Below are 17601 nucleotides of genomic sequence, written 5' to 3' on the forward strand. Positions count from 1 at the left end.
GAGATTTGTACCTTTTCTCTGCTGGATTGTGATTCTTAGAACAAGAGGAAGCCACAGTTTTCCCAGGGTGGAGAATTTTAGTTCTTTATGGACTTGAGCTGCTTTCAAATCACTGACCCAAATATTAGTGGCTCCAAGCTTTTATTCTCAACTACCACCTCCCTCAAGCTACTGCCTAGTAAATTTTAAGGGTTTAGCCTCAGTGTTCTGTTTCACATTCATGGAATTTGAGTAGCTAAATCTGCATGCAGCTTGCAGACAGCTTCCCTCTCCCTTATTATAGTTGGCTGCGAAGCTCAAATAATAAACATTTAACAAGTGGAATGCCTTTTCCCTTTGGTCTTCTCAGCAGGCTTCATAAGGGACTACAGTTTATTTGGACTTAGGGGAACTGACTTCCACAGGACTCAGCAGGACTGGTCACCACTGCTGACATTTTCCCTTTTGGGAAAGAAGAGAAAATTATTTTAGCAAGTGCTTTTCTCTGCTCTCTGACTTGGCTCCCTCTGGGAGTACACGATGTGCTATTTCAGTGGTCAGCATTCAGTAAGAAAAGAAATTGGGGATGCCTAATATGTTACCTGAAGCAAAATAAGCATTCTGCTAAAAGTTCCCATCTTCTATAGCACAGGAAAATGCATTGTAATATATTTTGTTTCTTAATGTAATTATACTTGTATTTTATTTTTATCTTATATTTCTGTTTTTGTGTGAATAGAAGTGATTTAAGTGGATGAGATCTATACAGCCATATTTATGCTATAAAACAGATACAAAAGTTGTGTGTGTTTATAAGTATATAGTGTATTCCAAGGAACTCCTTTTATAATACCTAAAAAAACCCCTAATATTTTGTTCATTCTTTCTGTCTCTCTGGGTAAGTGTGTATGTGTGTGTGTGTGAGTATACATAATATGTATATTTCATACATAATATGTAACATTTCATTTGGATTCACCTGAAACCAAGAAACAGCAAAACTTAAACTCAGATACTATTATTTTTTTTAGAACTACCTTTTAGTGTTTTAGAACAGTTTCAGATTACTAGAAAAATTAGTACAAGGAGTTTCCCTATACTCTACACCCATTTTCCTCTGTTAACATCTTATACCAGCATGGTACGTTTGTTAGAATTAATGAGCTAATATTAATACATTATTGTTAACTAACATCCGTAATTTATTTAGATGTCCTCAGTTTTCACCTGATGTCTTTCTCCCAGGATTGCATCTAGGGTGCCACGTTAGGGGTCCTCTTTCCTTAGGTTCCTCTTAATTTTCCTTGTTTCTGCTGACCTTGACAGTTTTGAAAAATACCGGCCAAGTGTTTTTGTAGGAAGCCCTTCTTGGAATTTGATGTTTCTTTTATGATTGTGTTTTGCCCCTGGGTTTTGTGGAGGAAGACCACAGAGATGAGGTTCCATTTTCACCACATCGTAGTAAGCGCACATCCTATCAACTACTGGTTTCTTTTCAAAAGTAACTTTCTCCTTTATTGTGGAAAAATTGGAAAACACAGATTAAGAAAACAGAAGAAAATTAAAAGCAACACAATCCTCCTTCACCTCCCATGAAGTAAACAACTTGTAACATTTTGGTGTATAATTTGCACATTATCTGTGTTGTATATTTCTAAAAGATAAAATAGTATCGAATGTATTGTTTTATAATGTATCTTTTAACTTAGCATATTCTGAAATCTTTGGATAGTAATTAATGTATATATTTACTAATGGGTATGTGGATGGAGGAACTGTAGTAATGCACTGTTTAATTTTTTCATTATAAGTAGTGTAATATTATTATTATCTCAAGCTTGTTTGTAGCCAATCCTATCTTTATTTCCTTAAGATGTGGGTGAATCTTCTTGCTAATAGGTGTGCACATGTTTCGGGGGTATTGATACATGTTGCCAGGCAGGTCTGTGGTTTGCTTATTACCCCCATCCTGGGGCAGTACCTGTTTTGGAGTATCCTAGCCAGTGTTGAGAGCTATCACTTCTCCTGTTTAAAATTTTTATGTGGTTAGATCCATCACTCGCTCTGTCTGATTTCTTGATGACATTTCTCTAGTAATTTTTATAGTTCTGTTTTACTTTTTAAACCTTTTAAAATTGAGAAGGTGCATGAAACCTGAGTGTGTAGCTTAATGAATGATTTTAAAGTGAATGCCCATGGGGCCACCACCCAGATATAAACATTAATAGCAGCTGTTTATATGTCTCTTTCCAGTCATAACTTTGAAGTTAACTACTATTCTCACCACTACAGCGATTGTTTTTTTGGTTTTTTATTATCTTGTAAGACCTAATTATTCATACCTAAACACTATAGATTCAGATTGCCTTTGTATAAAGGGAACTCATACATTAGATATTATTTTTTTCTTCTTTAATTTTGTTGAGGTATATTTAAAATACCATAAAATTTACCCATTTGAGGTATACAGTTCAGTGGTGTTTCATATATTCAGAGTTGTGCAGCTGTTACCACAACCTAATTTGGAGCATTTCAGCATCCCCAGAAAGAAACCCTATAGCTATTATCAGTCGTTCCCCATTACCCCTTCTTGTCCTCACAGCTCCAGGCAGTCACTAATCTACTTTCTATTTATGGATTTGCCTATCTGACATAAATGGAATCAGGTAGTATATGAAAGTATAATGGAGTCATGTAGTATGTGGTGTTTTGTAACTGGCTTCTTTTACTTAGCATATGCTTTCAAGGTTCATCCATGTTACAGCAGGTATCAATACTTCATTCCATTTTGTAGCCAAATAATATTCCATTCTGTGAGTATATATCATATTTTACTCCTTCATTCATCAGCTGACGGACATTCATTGTTTCTACTTTTTGGCTATTATGAATAATTCTGCTAGGAACATTTGTGGACAAATTTGTGTGGATACAGGTTTTCATTTCTTTTACAGGTACAGTTGACCCTTGATCAATGCAGGACTTAGGGGCACTGATCTGCTGTGCACTTGAGAATCTGCATATGACTTTTGACTTTCCAAAAACTTAACAGTTAATAGCCTACTGTTGACTAGAAACCTTAACAATAACATAAACCATTGGCTAACTCATATTTTGTATGTTATGTGTATCATATATTCTTACATTAAAGTAAGCTATAGAAAAGAAAATGCTAAAGTAATCATAAGGAAGAGAAAATACATCTACAGTATTGTACCGTATTAAAAAAAAAAATCCACATGCGAGTGGTCCCGTGCATTTCAAACCCATATTATTCAAGGATCAGCTGTCTATCTGGGAATGGAATTGCTGAGTGATGTGATAAATCTATGTTTAGCATTTCAAAAAATAGTCATGCTGGTTTCCAAAGTGGCTGCATCATTTTACATTCCCTCTAGCGATGTAGGAGGTTTCCAATTTCTTTATATCCCTGCTCATTCTTGCTATTTGGCTTTGATTTGCTAATGAAGTAGTTTTTATTTGATGGCTAACTATGTTGAACATCTTTTACTATGTTTATTGGCCATTTGTATATCTTCTTTGGAGAGATCTCTTCAATTCTTTTGCCCGTTTTAAAATTGGGTTTCCTTTTATTGCTTTTAAGAGTTCCTAATATATTCTGAATACAAGTCCCTTGTCAGATATATGATTTGCAAGTATTTTCTCCTGTGGGTTGTCTTTTCACTTTCTTGATAGCATCCTTTGAAGCACAAAAGTCTTTTATGAAGTCCAAGTTACCTATTTTTTCTTTGGTTGCTTGGTGCTTTTGATTATTTAAGAGGCCATTTTCTAGTCCAAGGTCTTGCAGATTTATACCTATGTTTTCTTCTAAGAGCTTTATCTCTTGCATTAGGTCTTGGATTCATTTTAAATTAAGTTTTGCTGTATGATGTGGTATAGAACTTCATTTTTTTGCATGTGGATATCCAGTTGTCCCAGTACCAAAACTGTTTTGACATCCTTGTCAAAAATCAATTGACTGTAAATGTGAGTGTTTATTTCTGGGCTCTCAATTCTACTGATCTGTATGTCTGTCCTTATGCCAGTGTCATACTGTCTTGATGTAGCTTTGTAGTAGGTTTTATTACCTACCTGTAGTAGGTTTTATTACAGTAGGTATTAGTCATGTGGTTTGTATTTTTGTGGTTTTCATTGTACTAGTTATATACTTTGTTAAATTTACTCCTTGGCTATACTTTTGATGGATTATTTTCTTAATTTTATTTTCAGGTGGCCAATTACTAGTGTACAGATGTACAGTTGATTTTATATATTGATCTTGTAGCCTCACACATTGCTGAACTTGTTAATTTAGTTCAGCTAGTTTTTTAGTGTGTTCTTTAGGATTTTTTATGTATAGGATCATGTCACCTGAAAATAGAGATCATTTTATGTCTTTCTTTCCAATCTGAATGCCTTTTATTTTTTTCTTGCCTAGTTGCTCCAGCTAGAATCTCTAGTACGATGTTGAATAGAAGTGGTAAGAGCAGATATTCTCGCTTTGCTTCTCATCTTATGAGGAATATTCAGTCATTCTCCATTAAGCATGAATGTTAGCTGTGTGTTTTTCAAAGATAAAGGTGTTCTTTAGACTTTTATTCTCTGAACGCTTTGTTCTGAGACTCATGGTATAGCATGTAGCTGTAGCTCATTCATTTATTTATATAAATATGGATATGTGTATCTTTGATTTATATGAATATTATGGTTTATTTGTCAGTTTACTGACCATAGATTCTTAATGTTACTTCCTAGTACAATCTACATACATTTTTGTTGGATATATATATTTAGAAGTGAAATTGCTTGTACTATATGTGTTTCAACTTTAATAAGTAATGCCAGACTTTTCCAAAGGAGTTATGTCAACTTACATCCTCCCTGAGAAGTGTATGAAAGTCTTAGTTGCTCTCTTTGCTAACACTTGATATTTTCAGGTTTTTACTTTTAGTCATTTAATGTGTAATGATAGTTTGTGGTTTTAATTTGCAAATTATCCTGGATTATTAATGAGATTGAGCTCCACTGAAAAACCTATCTCTGTTGTGATTATTAGTGTGTGTGTGTGTGTGTGTGTGTGTGTGTGTATGATTTGCTGATGTACCTCCTCAGTTTTTAAATGACTGTGTGCGTGCATGTTCTGTTGATTTGTAGGATTTTTTTCTTTTTTAAATATCTTTTCAGGATATGAGTTCTTTGAAGGTTTTGTGTATTATATTATCTTCTCACTTTTAACCTCTGAATTTGTCTTTTGATGAATGGAAGTTTTTTAACTTTAGTCAAATTTATCAGTCTTCATGGTTAGTGCTTTTTATGTTCTCTTTAAGAAACCTTCTCTGTTATCCTATGCTGCCTTCTAAAAGCTTTAATGCTTTGCCTTATACTATAGTTTTACCATCTCTCTGGAATTGCTATCTTGTTAGGGTTTTTCTGCTTACTCTTGTTTGTTTACACCTTCAGATGAATGTTGTAATTAAACTTGTTTTATTCCAGAAAAAAAATCCTGACAATATTTTAATTAGGATCACATTGAACATATACATTAACCTAGGGAGAGTTGATATTTTTATGATGTTGAATTCTTTTATCCAGGAATAGAGCATGTCTTTTCATTTGCTTAAATCTATTTTAGTCTCTCAAGATTGTTTTGGGGCTTATTGTCTTTAGGTTTTTGCATAATTCTTGTAAAATTGATGCTTAGGTATTTTATTTTTGCAATTGTAAGTAGGGTATTCTTTTTCCATTATTCTTGAGCACTATTTTGTATATATGATTTCTACATTTTTTTTGTTATAACCTGTTGCTTTCTAACTCTCTTACTGCTTGTAGTAGGTTTTCCATTATATTTTAGGCTTTCCAAGATATTATATCATCTGCTAATGGAGATGATTGTACCTTTTTTTTTTTTTCCACTTATGCTCCAAATTGCTTTCTCTTGTTACAATAGAGTTCCTATGTTTTATTTAGATATTGATTGTTTAAATGCCACTTTCAACTTGACTGTACCGTTTTGCATTACCAGAAGCAATATCTGAGGTTTCAGTTGTTCTTGTATTGTTAAAACTTGATGTTATTAATCTTTTTTAATTTGAACATTTCTTGTGTCTAGTGATGTCTTATTGTGGGTTTAGTTTTTATTTACCTAATGACCAATGATCTAAGCATCTTTTGCTGTGCTTTTCTTTCCCTTCTTTTTTTCCTGATGTGCTTAATTGCCATTTGTATATATTGTTTGGTCTTCAGAAATTCCAGGGTAATTCCCTTTGTCTGATATATATATATATTGTGAATATTTTCTTCCACTCTTTCGTGAACCTTACCATGTTCTTAATGATATTTTCTGAAGAGCAAAAGTTTAAATTTTTAAGAATTTAAATTTATCAGTTATCTCTTTAATAGTTCATGGTTTTGTGTCCTAATCTAACTCAGCATCACACAGGTTTTCTATTAGGATTTTAAGTTTGATAGTTTTACCTCTTATATTTATATCTATGGTGTAAATATTTAATTCATTGTGAATTAGTTGGTTAGTATGGTGTCCATTTTATTCATACCAATATCCAATTGGTCTAATACCATTGTCAGAAAAACTTTTCATTGAGTTGCCTTGATATCTTTGTTGATAATCAGTTGACCACTCATTTGTGGCCGGTTTCTCTATTTCTCTAACAGCTCTCTATTCTGTTCCCCTGCTCTTTTTGCTAATCACATTCTTGATACTGTAGCTTTACTATATGTCTTGAAATGTGTTGGACAAGTCCTTCAACTTTGTTTATTTTCAAAATTGTTTTGGCTATTCTGAGTTCTTTGCATTTCAAAATAAATTTAATGATTAGCTTGTCAATTTTCACAACAAAGTCTGCTGGAGTTTTGATTGGAATTGTGTTGCATCTATTGATCAATTTGGGGAGAATTGACATCTTAAGAAATTACTATTTGTCAGTTATACCTAAATAAAGCTGAAGGAAAATCATTGTCTCTAATTTCAGAATATGCATGTTATACCTCTCTGTTTGTCTTCTTCAGTTTCTCTCAGTAATGTTTTGTAGTTTTTATATAGAGATTTCCCTTTGTTGGATAACATTTCCCTTTAGATTGAAGAATTTCCTTTACCATGTCTTCTAGAGTATGTCTGTTGGCAACAAATTCTAGGTTTTCTTATATGAAAATGTCCCTTTATTTGCTGATTATAGAATTCTGGATCAACTGTTCTTTCATTTCAACACTTTAAATATATGTTCTTACCCTGTCTCTGGCCTTGGTGGTTTCTGAAGAGAAATCTATTATTTGAACCATTATTCTTGTGTGTAATGTGAGGGGTTTTTTTGCTGTTTTCAGATTTTTTTCCCCTTTACATTTCAGCACCTTATGATGTGCTTAAGTGTTTTTCTTTTAGTTTATTTCATTTGGGGTTCACTGAGCCTGTTGAAAATGTAAATTTATTTTATCTTTTACCAAATTTGTGAAATGTTGACCATTATTACTTTCAATATTTTTTCTGCTTATGTCTCTTTCTTCACTCCTTACAGGTCTCTGATTACACAACTAAATGCTTTTATATTTCCCATAGTTCCTCACACTTAACTTTTTTCCAATTTTTGTTTTCAGGTTGAATAATTTCTATTGAACTATTTTCAAGTTCACTCATTCTTCTGTCGTCTCTGTTTTATTAAGCCTGTCCAGAGAAGGCTTTTTATTTTATTTTTTAATTTTCAGATACTGTATTTTTCAATGATTAAAATTTCCGTTTGGTTCCTTTATAGTTTTACTTCTCTATTGAGAATTCCTTTCTTTTCATTCATTTTAAACATGTTTTCTTTTGCTTCATAAGACACAGACATAATAGCCGCTTTAAACTTTGAAAATTCTTTGTGATAGCTCCAGCATTTCCATCTATAGATTTTCTTTTTTTTTTCTTGCAGGTTGGTCCATTTTCTTGGTTACTTGTATGTTGAGTAATTTTAGATTATATACAGACACACTTTGTCTTATTACACTTTGCAGATACTACATTTTGTTTATGAATAGGCGACCCTATCTGTTGGTGCCATTTTGCCAACAGTATTTGCTGATTTCATGTCTCTGTCACAATTTGGTAATTCTCACTGTATTTCAAACTTCCTTATTATATTTGCTATGGTGACCTGTGATCTATAATCAGAAATCGCTAAAAGCTCAGATGTTGGTCAGCATGTTTTAGCAATAAATTATTTTTTAATTAAAATTTATATATTATTTAGACATAATGCTATTGCTCACTTGACTACTCATTTGAATAGCTTTATTGAAATATTTGCTTACTGTGGTGGTCTGCAATGAAATCTCTGATATCTCTGTGGTATGCCTGTAATAGACATTGTGATTTTTACATTGTGCAGAAACTTGTATGGGTGTTTCAGATCTCAGTTTATTTGTCCAAGCTTTGGCCACATTGGTTTGAATCCGTCCTTGTATGCATACCTTAAGAGTTAGTCACCGTGAGATTTGTGTGTATGGTTCATATTTCAGTTAAATTCTCCAAATATTTGACCTGCTGGTTTGTGGGTTTGTTCTGTGCATGCACAGTTCAGGGCCAAGACTGAGGCTTGCACAAGTTTATGCACAGAATTCATGACTCCTTTTCTCTGGTTCTCTCCTTTCTTGGAGTCTTCCTGGTCTCTTTATCATTGGTTTTCAGCAATTTGATGTTAATACAACTTAGGGTTTTTCTTCATTTTTCTTTTTATGATTCATTGAGCTTGTAGATTTTAATGGGGCTTGAGTTTTCATTGAATACAAAAATTTTGGTCATTTAAAATATTTTTTTTTATTATCCTCCCTTCCCCTCTCCTTTTCGGGACTTCAGATACAGTTGGGTTAGATAAAACTTAACATGCTCAGTATATTTCTGTTTTAGTTTTCTTTCTCTCTAATTTTGTAGAGTTTTATTGCTATGTTTATGTCTGCTGGTCTTTTCTGCGGTATATTTTTCATTTCAGATTTAGTTTTTGGTCTAAATTTAGTGTGGGTCATTTTTATGTCTTCTGTTTCTCTCCTCATCGTATTCATGTTTTTTCTCTTACCTTCTTGAACATATACAATATATTTAATTAATTTTACTGCTGGTACCATTGCTGGGTCAGTTTCTATTGATTGATTTTTTTCCCCCCTGCTTATAGTTTACACTTTCTTCTCTTTTATATTTTCTTTCCTTATTTGCAGGCCCGGTACGTTTTGATTGGATGCTGGAAAATTTGAATTTTATAATTTAGATATTAGATTTTGTTGTATTTTTAAAAAATATTCTTTTTCTGTGACACACTTAAGCTTCCTGAAATCCATTTGGTTCTTTCAAGGCTATTTATTTATTTATTTACTGTGTGGTCTTAGAATAGGAAAGTATTTTTTTTTCTAATTTAAATTTTTAGTTAGTTAACATACAGTACAATATTGGTTTGGCTTCAGGAGTGGAATTCAGGGATTCATCACTGACATACAACACGCAGTGCTCTCCTAAGTGCCCGCCTTAGTACCCATTACCCATTTAGCCCGTTTCGCATCCACTTCCCTCTATCAACCCTGTTTGTTCTCTGTAGTTGAGAGTCTCTTGTGGTTTGTTTCCGTCTCTTCTCCCTCCGCCCCCCCCTACTTCCCATATGTTCATCTGGCCCCATTACTGAGGCATTATTTGATATTCTGTGAATTTGGAGATATTTCACTATGATTCATTGGAACCCACAGTATTTCCAGCCTTATTCTGTTCCTGCAGTTCTCTCCCTGGACTTGCAGTAATTTTCTCACATGTATACACAGATCTCCAGAGCTCTCTTTCTGCGTAGCTTCCTTTCCCATAGTATTTCCCTCTTTAAATTCTAGCCATTTTGACCTTCCCAAACTGAATTCTGCAACTTGGTGAGATTGCTAGGCTCTCTTTGGCTTTTCTCTCCCCGTGCCTCAGACTGGAAACTTTCTGGGGAGAAAGCAGCAGCAATCATAGGGCTCACCTTGTTTGTTTTCCTTTTTTCAGGGATCGTTACGCTGTGCTGCCTGCTGTCTAGTGATTGAAAGCCATCCATTAATATACTTTATTTGAGTTTCTAGTTTTTTATTTTAAGGCAGGAAGATAAATGTGTTACTTTTAATCCTTTATGGCAAGGAGCAGAAATTTTCCCTCCAGTTTAGAAATATATTGAAACTAAAGTTGGGATTAAATCAGCATGGCTTTTATTTTTGTCATTTTTCCCCCCAGTTGCTCAGGTATCCACTCAGACTTGTGTTTTAGTAAAAGAGATACAGAAATTGTTAGTTAGGATGACCAGTGTTTTACTTTTCACTTCCTCCTCTATTTTCATGTTGTTTCTCGTAGAATCATAAAGGGCATGCGTATACAGCACACAACTTAGCAAAAACAACAAAAGCATGCCATATTGAAGTTCGCCTGGTGGAACTCCTTCAATGAGGCAGACGGTCTAAGCATACTAATGGTCTTCTTATGAATAAACTCATTTCTATGTATGGAAGCATAGCAAAGGTGATGCCCTTGTGTATGACAAAGCTTAACATTGTTTTTGAAATACTATTATATAGTTGTGTAGGTCACAAAACATCGTCCCAGCTGCAGTTCATCACTTTCAAGGAAGAACAGTGCTTGATTTGTTACTTGATTTCATATTCAACGTGACGGTTTCTCCATTAGCATTGTAGAGCAAGAAAACCCAGACGAAGAGCTTTCTAAAGACGAGGTCCTCCTGAAGCTGAAAGCAGAAGTGCAGCGTTTGCTGGAGAGCAACTCAGTGAAGCGTCGTCTGGTGTCTCAGTTACAAACTGAGCTCAGAGATTGTCATAAGAAAATTGAAGATCTCCAGCAAGTGGACAAAGATGAAAAAAGCATCAAGGTTGAGGTTTGTAGAGTTAACAAGCCGTTTTTAAAAGACTTTAATAAAATGGTTACAACCTTCACATTTAAATCAAACCTTTGTCTTTCAGGGTCTCATTTGATGTTATCTAGAAGTAAAGTGTAAGGAAGGGAATGCCACATAAGGAAATATATTTTCTAATGCCTTTTGGCACCTCATAAATGAGATGTTAGGCAAAATTCCTTTGCCACAGATCCAAGGAAGTAGTCTATGCAACAAAGTATGTGCATTTCCTCAAGATTGGCTTGTGTCAACAGTGTTCCAAAGCCTTAAATTCTCCACAGCTAAATCCTTTAGCATTTTCTATGACATTTCTCTGGCTCATGTTCCTATAGGAAGAGTCTTTCTATATAAGGAAACTAATTATGTAGTGTTGGTGTTATAAGTGAGAAAGGCACAGAAACAGGTTATGTCAGAATCATTGAGTCTACTTTTATTTATATTTCTTATTATTTTTTTAAGAAAATTTAGTGTTTTATTTATTTTTGAGAGAGAAAGAGTGGGAGCCGGGGAGGGGCAGAGAGAGAGGGACACCCAGAATCTGAAGTAGGCTTCAGGCTCCGAGCTGTCAATACAGAGCCTGACTCAGGGCCCAAATCCACGAACTGTGAGATCATGACCTGAGCTAAAGTCTATCACCCAACCAACTGAGCTACCCAGGCACTCCTGAATCTACTTTTATATTCTTCAGTTGGCCTCCTTACTTCATAGATGAGGAAAATAAAGGGGGAATGTGTGACACTTCTGAGGTTAGAGTCCGTCTTTAGGCAAATCAAAACTAAAACACTTGACTAATAATAGTCAACGTTATTTCCCCAAGATCTTGCTACCACAAAAATCATTACTGTTGCCCTCATTTAACAGCTGTCTTTTCTATTCTTCCATATCTCCAAATCCCAGCCATCTATACTCTCAACAGAAAGAAAAAACAAACCTAGTAATTAAAGGGAAAGGGAAGGGGGAAAATGAATGTAGTTGGTGTATTCCTTTTCCTTCTGGATGGAGATAATATTTTACTTCCTACTTTAGTACTGTTTTATCTCCTTATTCTTTAAACTAGGAGTTGTGTTCATTAAAGCAGTCCTATTAAAGTATGCAAGATGTTCTGTGGTGCTGATTATTACGGAATTTTAATTGTATATATTTAAAAAAAAAATTCTAATATGCTTTCACTGTTCAAATCCTGCCCAGTCTGGCAGTGTTCCTTCTTCTGAGTAACTGTATTTGATGAGTATAACGCTAATTTCAGTGTTAACACCCAAATGAGAAAGAACCCCCTTCCTTCAGCACATTTAACACCTTTAAATCAAGCCGTCTTGGTTCTATGTTTTTTAAAAAGGGTGAGAATAAATGTGCATGTCTCAATTTGTGTTAGCTTAGAATCGATTAGTTCAAGTATTTTGATGAGAACAGCCTAGGATTTAGGACAGTAGGAACCTGGCTTTGAGCCTTGAAACTTAGCTCATGTATCCACGGTTCTTGTTCTGTTCTATACTGAAATTACTGACGGCATTTGCCATACAGATACACTTCCACATATCTGGCAGTCACTGGTGGCTATGCCTTATGTTTAACAAAATTTAACTTTTACCTTTGCCTCTATAGATCGAAGGGAACGATCACAATGTCGAATACTCTTTTTGTCCAGCTACTCTTTTGCTGTAGTGATTTCTCAGTAGTTCACATTTGGTTTTTCTTAAAAGTGTGCCTTACCAGCCTGTGCTGCTTATGTCTGTCCTACTTCCACTTACTATATAAGAATTTCTTGGGAGTAGTGTCTGGATGATTCTCTGCATGTTTTCTCAATAAATATATGTTGAATCAATACACCTATTAATCCTTTTCTAGAAGGAGGAAAGGAAGAGGAGTAGTAATTTAACCAACAAGTGTTCTTTAGATAAACACTCAAGTTCACAGTCATCTAATAGCCCATTGACACCTTCAGATTTTGCCTCTTATTTCCCACATCTTTTCTAATGAGCTTTCTGTTTAGTCTATAACATCAGAAAACAGAGTTGGGTGGTATGGAGGAAGAGCAGTCATTCAGCATAAGCTTTTTTCTTTTTTAAAGCTACTCTGTGCAAGGTCTTATGGGATTCACTGAAAAGAAACAATGGCCATTCCTTGAAGGAATTTAGAAACTAGAGCAGCACTATCCAATAGAAATTTGATGGAGCTACATATGTAATTTAAAATGTCCCAGGTATCCCACTGAAGTAAAAGTAATGGTGAAATTAATTTTAATAATATTTTTAACCCAATAAATATCTTTTTAATATGTAATTAAGTAAAATTATTAATGAGATGATTTGCATTTTATTATTATCATTTTTTAAAAATTTACATCCAAGTTAGTTAGCGTATAGTACAATAATGATTTCAGGAGTAGAATCCACTGGTTCATCCCCTACATATAACACCCAGTGCTCATCCCAACGAGTATCCTCCTGAATGTCCCTTACCCATTTAGTCCATCCCTGACCCACAACCTCTCCAGCGACCTTCAGTTTGTTTCCCGTATTTAACAGTGTCTTAGGTTTTGTCCCCCTCCCTGTTTTTATCTTATTTTTGCTTCCCTTCCCTTATGTTCATCTGTTTTGTATCTTAAATTCCACATATGAGTGAAGTCATATGATATCTGTCTTTCCCAGACTGACTCACTTCACTTAGCATAATAGGCTCTAGTTCCATCCACATTGTTGCAGATGGCAAGATTTCATTCTTTTTGGTTGCCAAGTAATACTTCTATACCACATCTTCTTTATCTATCCGTTGATGGACATTTGGGCTCTTTCCATACTTTGGCTATTGTTGAATAGTACTGCTATCAACATTGGGGTGCACGTGCCCCTTTGAAACAGCACACCTGTATCATTTGGATAAATTCCTAGTAGTGTAATTGCTGGGTCGTAGGGTAGATCTATTTTTAATTTGGGGGGGGAACCTCCATACTGTTTTCCAGAGTGGCTGCACCAGTGTGCATTCCCACCAGCAGTGCAAAAGGATTCCTCTTTCTCTGCATCCTCACCAATGTCTGTCTTTGCCTGAGTTGTTAATGTTAGCTATTCTGACAAATGTGAGGTGGTATGTCATTGTGGTTTCTATTTGTTTTTCTCTGATGATGAGTGATTTTGAGCATTTTTCATGTGTCAGTCATCTGGAAGTCCTCTTTGGAGAAGTGTCTATTCATGCCTTTTGCCTATTTCTCCACTGGATTATTTGTTTTTTGTGTGTTGAGTTTGAAAAATTCTTTAGATTTTGGATACTAACCCTTTATCTGATATGTCATTTGCAAATATCTTCTCCCTTTCCATCGGGGTTACCTTTTAGTTTTGCTGATTGTTTCCTTTGCTGTACAGAAGCTTTTTATTTTGATGAGGTCCCAATAGCTCATTTTTGCTTTTATTTTCTCCAAAGACATGTTCAGTAAGAAGTTGCTGTAGCCGAGGTCAAAGAGGTTCACATCTGCCCTCTCATCTAGGATTTTGATGGCTTCCTGTCTTATGTTTAGGGCTTTCATTCATGTTGAGTTTGTTTTTGTGTTTGGTGTAGGAAAGTGGTCCAGGTACATTCTTCTGCATGTTGCTATCCAGTATTCCCAGCACCATTTGCTGAAGAGACTGTCTTTATTTCATTGGATATTCTTTCCATCTTTGTCAAAGATTAGTTGGCCATACGTCTGTGGGTCAATTTCTGGGTTCTCTATTCTGTTTCACTGATCTAAGTGTCTGTGTTTGTGCTAGTACCGTACTTGTCTTGATGATTACAGCTGTGTAATATGTCTTGAAGTCCAGGATTGTGATGCTTCCAGTTTTGGTTTTCATTTTTAGGATTGCTTTGGCTATTTGGAGTCTTTTCTGGTTCCAAAGAAATTTTAGGATTTTTTGTTCTAGCTCTGTGAAGATTACTGGTGTTATTTTGATGGGGGTTGCTTTGAATGTGTAGGTAGCTTTGGGTAGTATGGACATTTAAACAATATTTGTTCTTCCAATGCATGAGCATGGAATATTTTTCCATTTTTTTGTGTCATCTTCAATTTCTTTCATAAGCTTTCTATAATTTTTAGTGTATAGATTTTTCACCTATTGGTTAGGTTTATTCCTAGGTAGTTTATGGTTTTTGGTGCGATTGTAAATGGGATGAATTCCTTGATTTCTCTCTATGCTGCTTCATTATTGGTGTATAGAAATGCAAGATGGTTTACATTTTTTGTCTCTGTGCCAAGTCCTTGAAATCTGACATGTATTGTCCACTTAGAATACATTTCATTTTGGATAAAACACATTTCAAGTGCTTAATAGCCATGTGTGGTTGATGGCTACCATACGCAACAGTGCAGATCTATAAGGAGATGGAGATGCATAATTTTGTGTACTAAGGATGATACTGATAGCAAAGTGTTTTGAGAAGAAATAATTAACCAGAGCTGGTTGTAGGGGAAATGGTAAGGCAAGCCTTAGTAAAGTCTTTAAGGAGGGAATAGCTGATCTCTGTCCTGAAGGATAAATGCAGGAGGTAAGGTGGGAAGGAGCATTTCAGCCTTGAGCAGAAGTATTTAAAAGATGTAGCAAATAAGTTGGTGTAACTAGGGAATAAGACATGTGAATAGAGGTCTATATTATATAAGCTCAGTCTTTCTGGAACCTTTGAGGCCAAAAAAATTTTAATGTTAAATCCATTTTTAGAATAATATCATAGTTGGTATTAAATCCTGAGGTTAATGAAGTAATGTTGAACTTCTCTGCCTGCTATCAGCATGGTAAGAGACAGAACATGTACTTGGATATCTTTTTAAAGAGAACTGGGTTGTTGAAATCCTCCCCTAAAGGCTTTCTAAGTATTGGAAAAAGCTAACAAAAATATTTACTATGTAATCTTACTTAGTATGTTTCTTTTATGAACATTTAAAAGTATTGATATATTTATTGCTTTATAACATTGTATATTTTATGTTTGCTTATACCCATCTTATATAGAACAATTAAAAATTATTTCAGACTCTTTTGTTTTGCTTTCATGTCATTTGACTATTCATAGCAGTGCTGCTCTGTGATATTTCCAGGATAACATGTGATAAAGATTAGGAGTTTGTCTATATGTAGCACTATGCACTGATTGAGAGTGGACCAAATTCTATGCTGTTCATTCTAGTTCAACAACTGGGCCATTAAGGTAGAATATAGTAAAGTCCTTAGGAAAATCAGTCTCTCTGTCAGGGCCCACATCTACACAAATTTTTTTTGTAAGCATAATAAATAAAACACAGAGGCCTTTCTGTATCTGTTACTCAAAAGAAATCATTAGCTAACCACAAGTTGTGGTCAGAGCCATACTTTGATTTTGGGGTACCCAAGGCCACGTTCAGTAGCCAACTCAGAAGGTTTCTACCCAGAATCTTTTTAGTCATAGAAATTAGGAAGATAATGTGAGAATTAGTGTATTACATGTCTTGTTTTCTTGGAGATAATCTCCTTAGTATTCCAACTTTAGAAAGAAGTTTTGTTATGACCCTCACGTGGTCCTTTTTAAAGTTCTCCATAAGGGTTTTGTGCTGACAGATACAAGTACCTAGTCCCTGAGTGCATGCGGTGTGATAATATGTCAAAGCTGAGTGTCATAGCCATGAAAATTCTTTTTCCATGTATCAGTATGATATTACTTTCATTCATTTTATTTCATTGTAATAAAAACTCGCCAGTGGGAAAGGATGCACAAATGAGTATCATCACAAACCTTCAAAAGTGGAGGCCAAGTTAAAAAAAATGAAAGTCATTCTCATGAGTCAGTAAAATCCTTTAAAATCTCATTAGTATCCCCAAATCTGGAGAGAAACTAACAGAATAGGTATTTGTAGCTCTCCTCTTCTGACTGGAGTAGAAGCAGTGGGTTCTGGGAAATAATGGCAAGTGAAAAGGGGAAAGTCAACAACTTTACAGGTCTCCCTGTAAAGGAAGTGAAGGCTTTGAAGTGGAAGACTGAGTCAGAGCCTTGGTGTTCTGTTGCCCTACTTGTGAATGAAATACACATACCTTCCCAATAAGGAAAATGAATCTTGGTTCAGGATATTTTTTAAGCATCATGGAAGAGAGCTCCGACTTCAGGCAAATACATAAACCAACAAGTCAAATAAAGTAGATATTTTTTAAAAATCTTTGTGGCCTCGTCAATGAACAAAGAATTCAGAAAGATTAGATTAGGAAGACAGGTGGTAAGAGGAAAATGCAAAGTCATATAAACAGACTGAGTTGGGAAGATGAAAATCAAATGAACAATGAAGGTATGTAAGAGGTTCTGCTATGAGAGCAATGCAAGAACTGCAAATGAAAGCAACTATTGGCTACCCTTTCCCCATCAAATACAATATTTCAAGACATTCCCTGCCATTGGAGGTAAAGAGAGTTGGATGGATTCTCTCAGACCACCTGATAATATACATTTGCATGACCCTGTGGGAAACAATTTGCCAAAGACTGTCATGAGTCTTAAAAATTGTACCTGTTGAATGAAATATAGATCTATGAATTAATAGAGATTATATAAACAAATAAGTACAGAAATAGAATAGATGCTAAACTTGGTGGGTTTAAGATAAAAAATAGAATATTTGCATTGCATAGTCTCAAAGTATCTCATAAGATACTTATTCTTAATTACAAGTAGAAAAATTGTAACTTTACAGTGAAAGTGCCTTCAGACACTACCTTCGCTTATTGATCATCGCCAGTGA

The 17601-nt window shown here is 34.8% G+C and overlaps 1 protein-coding gene across 1 annotated transcript in view; it reads left to right on the forward strand.

Annotated features, from left to right (window-relative positions):
• Positions 1-17601, forward strand: part of CEP152 (centrosomal protein 152) — a 99750-nt gene that overhangs the window by 35808 nt on the left and 46341 nt on the right. Inside the window, exon 13 of the mRNA XM_077764453.1 lies at positions 10655-10859. Coding sequence (XP_077620579.1) covers positions 10655-10859 — 205 coding nt within the window. The remainder of the gene's footprint in view (positions 1-10654; positions 10860-17601) is intronic.

Source organism: Crocuta crocuta, unplaced genomic scaffold (genome assembly GCF_008692635.1).
Source record: "Crocuta crocuta isolate KB4526 unplaced genomic scaffold, BGI_CrCroc_1.0 scaffold102, whole genome shotgun sequence".
Lineage (NCBI taxonomy): Eukaryota > Metazoa > Chordata > Mammalia > Carnivora > Hyaenidae > Crocuta > Crocuta crocuta.